Source organism: Gavialis gangeticus, unplaced genomic scaffold, assembly GCF_001723915.1.
Source record: "Gavialis gangeticus isolate Ggan-Ray unplaced genomic scaffold, GavGan_comp1, whole genome shotgun sequence".
Taxonomy (NCBI): domain Eukaryota; kingdom Metazoa; phylum Chordata; order Crocodylia; family Gavialidae; genus Gavialis; species Gavialis gangeticus.
The window spans coordinates 171,388,237-171,394,282 of NW_017729022.1; the positions used below are offsets into that span (position 1 = coordinate 171,388,237).

Consider the following 6,046-nt stretch of genomic DNA (forward strand, 5'->3'; position numbering starts at 1 on the left):
CCATGCTGCATGGGGGGCGCTTTTCCACAAGCTCCGAGAGGCCCTGATGGCCACTGCAGCAGCCCGTGAGTGTGGGTTGTTGTTTTTTTTAAGTGCCAGGACTCTGGGGCTAGGTAGGGCAGCCATTGATGCGACTAGGAGAGTAGGCGAGGGTCAGGGGGGCTGGGGGAGCAGGCAGGGGATGGGGCCTGGCAGGGGCCCCCCCATGGTCCCCTCCCCACTCCTCCAGCCTTCCCTCCCCCATCCCCTACTTACCAGCATGGAGTCTGGGTCCGGCTCCTTGCTGCAGCAAGCAGGGGCTGCCTGAATTGCTGAAGCTCTCCAAATCTTTTCTGAATCAATTCAGAGAGCTTCAAATTGATTTGGACCTTTTAATTGGTCCCCTGATTCAATTCAGATTCAGAGATTCGGTTACCGAATCAGGCCGAATCTCCTCTGAATCGAATCAGCACCTGAAGCTTCGCACAGCCCTATTATGTTATGGTGTATTCCATTCCAACTTCTAAAGGGAAGCATGCTGTATTCATTATAAAAACCTCCTGCACGTATCCCTCCCACCCCCTTTTCCTCTCTGTATCTTTTCCCCTTCTTTTTCTTGTACCTCTGCATTAATCTGACTGTTGGACTTTTTATCCTCCTCCACCCTTGGACACCAGCAAGGTAACCATTGAAAGTGCAGGATACAAACAGGATACAAGGTAACTATTGAAGGTGCAGGATGCAGGTTCCTTTTTCTCAGTTCCAGGACCACAGCTGCAGGAAAGAACAGCAGTAGAGAAAGGGCTGTTGAGCACTGGCATGGAGCATGCTCAATTATTCTGAGGGGACAACAGATGCATAGTGTGGTCGAGGCAGAGAAGCATGTTCAGTAAAGACGGAAGCTTGGGAGCTTGTCTGTCATTTTCTGATAAATCATTCAAACTCCTGAAAAGCCTTAACTTGGTCAAAATTGGGCAGGGTTTTGAAACCAGAAAAAGGCCTTTCACTGACACCAAGGTGACTCGCCCATGGAATTTTTAATCCCTGTTCCATCATCAAGGTACTAGAATTTGTCAGTCAAAAAACTGGTTAAAAGCATTTTACAACATAAGCTTAACAGTGTATTTTCCCTACACACCTGTCCAGAAACGTCAAAAAATTGTTAGGCTTGCCCAAAAAAACTTAGCTTGAGACAGATACTTGACAAGGAAATATTCAGTTCGAACAGTTAAAGCCTGGCAAAGCTTTAAGCAATTAATTTTTTTCCTAATGGAAAGAGTTGTGCAGCTTTAAATGTAGACATCACAACATGTAGTACCTATACTAAATTATGTTAGTTAGTAGGCATGGATAAAGTTATACCTGACAGTTTACCTGGGCTGTAGAATAAACAGTGTTCCAGATCAGAATGATACAACCAAATCGGAAATCGGGGCACAAATAAGGGGAGAATTATTCAAGTGGATCAAAAATTGGCATAGAGACAAAAAACTGAAGTATGAAGAAAAGAAAATGGGTTAGAGTGAAGATATGCTGCCAAGAATGATATTGCTGAAACCTGGCATTGGGACAATTTGGCTCTGTTGACTGATGTTACTGCAGCCAGTTTCCATTAGTCTGCTCCAGGCAGGCCACAGCTCAGTCAGAGAAGGTGGCACCTGAAAGCAGTCGAATGACTTCATTTTCTTCAAAAATCAACAGCCTCTTAAACATGACTTATAAAAGTCTTCCTTGCTCTCTCCCTTGGGTAAAGTGAGGAAAACTTTCATAAGCAGGCAAAAAATCAAAAAATCCTGAAAGGAGAAGAAGCTTGTTTGAGATGGTAACGAAGTTAGAACGAATTAGCATGTAAAATATTCCAGACTCAATTGGTTTATGCAAAGTGTAGCTGAAACACAGTATGGAACAAACTATTTAAGACAGCAGCTGAAGTGGTACACATCATTTCCAGGAACACTGGCCAGCTCATTGGAAAAAGATTAAAATGGGTGGTTACTAATGAGATTTCTGGAGAGAAGACCAGAATTGCAGCAAGTAAACTTGTTTTTCCTGAGCTGTTGAAGGCTGCCCTTAGAGATCCCTCCTTTTGATCCTTTACGTTTGAGCATGTGACCAGTGTATACAACTAATTTTTCTCCTCTTGCAAAGTGCTTCTCTGTAAGTCCCTGACTATAATGGTTAGAGCTTTAGTTATTTTTTTTCTCCATGTCTTTTCAGCTTGTGAATTCCTTGGTGGGAAGCTTGCCACACTCTTTGGACTCAATGAACCTAAATATCAGCATGCAATAGATGAATACTATAGGACACAGAGCAAGGTAAATAGCATCTACACTTTGCTTTTAAAAAATGAAAAGCAAAATAATAGCACTTGATCCTGTTTTGTTGTTAACAGTGCAAACAAGACACAAAATGCCATGTGTGTATGTATGAGGGAAAGGGGCCTCAAACCTTTTCATCAGCTCACTTAAGGGTATCCTGGAAGCTTCAGTAGTACTACCAGCTGTCACTAGTACTTCATCGATCCTATAGAAAGCTTTGTAATGGCATCAGTACTATGGAATTATTCTGGTTAAACTTTCAGTCTGATAGGTTTTAAATAGTGTTTGTATCTTGTATCAGTTCACTTTCTGCAGGACTTTGGAAGGCTTACTCCCCAGGTTGGTGAAGTTGAGCTCCATTACAAAAATCATCTTGATATGGTTCCTGGTGGCAGAAATCTTGACAATTCATTCTAATGTCACTACCTGCCAGCAGATTCAGAGACTGGCACTGGCCTGGGAAAGAAATGTTTGTCCCATCACCTGAGCTAAGGTCAAGGTACTGTGTTGGCAACACCTAAGTCATTGGTTCTCAACCTTGATGGACTTGAGGCACCCCTCAGTACATGTCAGCTCTTAGTTTTCACTCTGTTTTTTTACTACAGAAAAATAATAGAGTAATTCTTCTGTTGTAAATAACTCAGGAAAACCATAGCAGGTCAGAATGTTTTGAACTCTATGGATTCCTATTTGAAGAACGAGGGTTTATCTTATAAATTATGTCTGCATACCTAACGGTGCTAACGCTACATAGCACGCTTCAGCACCTTTGAAAAGATCTCAAGGCACCCTGAGAATCACTCACCTAAGGAGAAAAATATCAAGCGGTGATCTCAGACTAAGTGGATGAAAATCCAAGTTTATCCCACACATAATTGTTGAGGAATCTTATGGGAGTAGGCAGCCCAAAACCTCCTCCAAATGCTTAGCAATATACCGTTAATATTTTCCTTTTCTGTCTCCAGACATTTGTAAGTCACAAGAGGTATGTAACTCTACTGAAATGTTTCTCTAGGCATTGTTGGGTTGCAGTACAGAAAGGCTGATCCAACTGACTAATGGACTGTAACTCCAACTAGCCTCTTACTGAATTCCCCACAGAACTTGGAACACAATGACCTGCCCTGCTTTGCTATACTGAGTAACTGATTACCGATTCTGGGATTTATAGCCATTTAACTATGTTGATGTTGATCAAAGGCATGTCTTAGTGTTTCTTGGGAACTGCTGTGCACAAATGAGCACACTGATGAAATTTGCATTTAAATGTGGTAGAAGCTAAATGATAAGGACACTAATATATTTATTTTTTTGCCATTATGCATTATTGAGGTTATTTGTAAAGATTGGCCCAAGCTGGAGAATGTATTTGAATTGGGATTTAAATCCACAATAAATTAAAAAGTGCTTTTGCATCCAAGTTTTGTTTGGTCCTTTAGATTTCATATCCTCCACAGTCATCAAAAACTTGGCATACTTGCTGGGGGCAGTTCTTACCCTTTAATGTGTGGTTCTAGTTTGAAAAAGGACTGCCTGCAAATGGCACTGTGAGTTTCCAGTTTGTTCAGTAGTTTTCAGGGTAAGCTTGCTCTTTTCAGGTAAATTCTCACCAGCAGGCTCAGCCCAACCTGGGTTCTTTCAGTTTATCACTAGTCCAATTCTGTACTTACACCATGCCAACCATGTCTATCCTCAAGCTAAGTCCTAAGTAACAGCTTTATTTCATCAAATGTTAGCAATCTTGAACAGAATCTGAGGACAGGGAGGTTGTATTAAAAGACTTTGCAATTGCAATGTAAAGGCTGATATGGGACCTCAGCTTACTAGAGGCATAACAGTCAGAGGGTGCATCCCAGACAGCAGTGCAGGGGTGACTATAGGGGTGGGGCCAGCTGCAGTGGCTGTAGTAGCTGTGCTAGCAGTGGCTGCCATTCATGAACACCTTGCTGGGGTCGTTTGACCCCAGTACTCTTTCCTGCCATGGCAGGGGGTCAGACTCAATTTTCTGCTCAGGTCCCTTCCGACCCTTGAAACTATGAAACTATGTATCCCCCTCTCAGGGTTTCCGGGTCTGGTTCCCTAGTGGTTACCTACCAATCATTACACTACTGCTGCTCACCCTTCTAGGGCTCTGTCCTGCAGAACTTGCACAGTTATAAAGGAATAAAACTTTTTCACTAAAGCAAATAGATCTGTTTGTAAATTCAGAAGATTTTCTGAGTAAAAGGTGTGATTTGGCCCAGTGATTTTTTTTTGGTTTAATTTTGCCTTTCCAGGAAAGTGAAGATGATGAAGATGGTGAAGAGATCTTTGAGAAAAATGAAGTGAACTCTCTGAATGAAAAATGCCACCTTGAGCTACAGAGCATAAGCTATGGATCAGTTGGACTCAAGGACCCTGTGGAGTTTTCTCAAAGAGGCGCTTGTGCAAATGTTAATGAAGCTACAAAACATGACTGTAAAGTCCAAACTCAGTCTCAGTTGCTAAGAAATAATGAAAATATTGCCACTGGGGTCTCTCTTGATATGCCACCTGAAAATGACCAACAGAACATGAATTAATCATTTATAAGCTTTTTGAGATAACACATACATCCTTTTGCCCAGATCAGTGGCATTTCAATCTTCAGAGGGCAACACAATATATTAAAAAATGCATTATGAGGGAAGAAAGGGTCTCAAAGGAAACCTGATGACACTGACCCTTCAGCAAAAGAGGTGTTTGTAGCATCTGCTATTTGGTTCCTTATGTACACTGGCATTTAACTGGAGAACATCATTCAGATGTGTGCACCTTGGACACAGCATTAGTCAGTTATTTCTGAAGATAGAAAACAACTCAGTGGGACTATATAATGCATTTTGATATACTGATACATAAAGCTACCCACAGAGTTCTAGTCTACTCTGAGTAGCCAAAGATACTTCCTTATTAACCTGAACAGCAAAACCAACCAAAAATTAAGTCTCTCTGGTTAGGATTATGGGAATGTTACCCTGTTAAGTATTCAATATAGTGACTGGCTAAGCACTAAGACAGTAATTATTGCTTTCCAAGTCCTTGTGGTCTTGATTCTCCATTCTGTTGTAGACTGTAATCTTGCACAATATTCACAGCAAGCTAGATTTGTTCTGCAGAGTGATCAAGTTTGTAAAAGGGGATCATGCTTGACAGACTTCTACAATAATCCCATGATAAAGACTCAATGCTTGTCCTGAATTGCTGTTCTCTGCACTTTTTGGATCATTTGCAGTTTCAGGGATAACAAGAATTTGCTGGGTGGAGGGGTGAATTGAAAAGTGCTTGGCAAGAGGACAGCTTTTTGGAAGGCACTTTAAAAAATAATTTGTGTCTTTGGGTGCTTGTACACATGACGGGGGGTTGGTTTGGTTTAGTTCTCCCTAAATTTAAATTAGTGGGTTTTTAAAAACCCACTGTTTCCACCATTTCAATAAAGGGAGAACTAAACCCGTATCACGTATACAAGGGTGAGGGGGCCCAGTCCTTACCTGCCTCTATGGCGGAGGGGGGCCGGGGGGGGGCAAGCTGCCAGTAGACCGAGTGGTCCCTGAGCTGTGGGGGACCCCCATGCTTCCCTCCGCAGCTGTGGGATCCCCTGGGCAGCTTCCACCCAGGTGCTGTCCGGGGGGCACTGTAACTGTGGAGGGAAGCACCAGGCCCTGCACAGCTCAGCCAGGCAGGCTCCAGGAGACAAAAAAAAAAAGGAAAGATTGGGCTCCTTGCCGCTT

General features: G+C 42.5%; 1 protein-coding gene across 2 annotated transcripts in view; it reads left to right on the forward strand.

Moving 5' to 3' along the window:
- Positions 1-5,516, forward strand: part of FAM177B (family with sequence similarity 177 member B) — a 13,158-nt gene extending 7,642 nt beyond the window's left edge. For both annotated transcript variants that reach the window (XM_019516495.1, XM_019516494.1), the window contains 2 exons: positions 2,197-2,294; positions 4,574-5,516. In XM_019516495.1, coding sequence (XP_019372040.1) covers positions 2,197-2,294; positions 4,574-4,858 — 383 coding nt within the window. In that variant the 3' untranslated portion in view covers positions 4,859-5,516. The remainder of the gene's footprint in view (positions 1-2,196; positions 2,295-4,573) is intronic.
- The last annotated feature ends 530 nt before the right edge of the window (positions 5,517-6,046 follow it).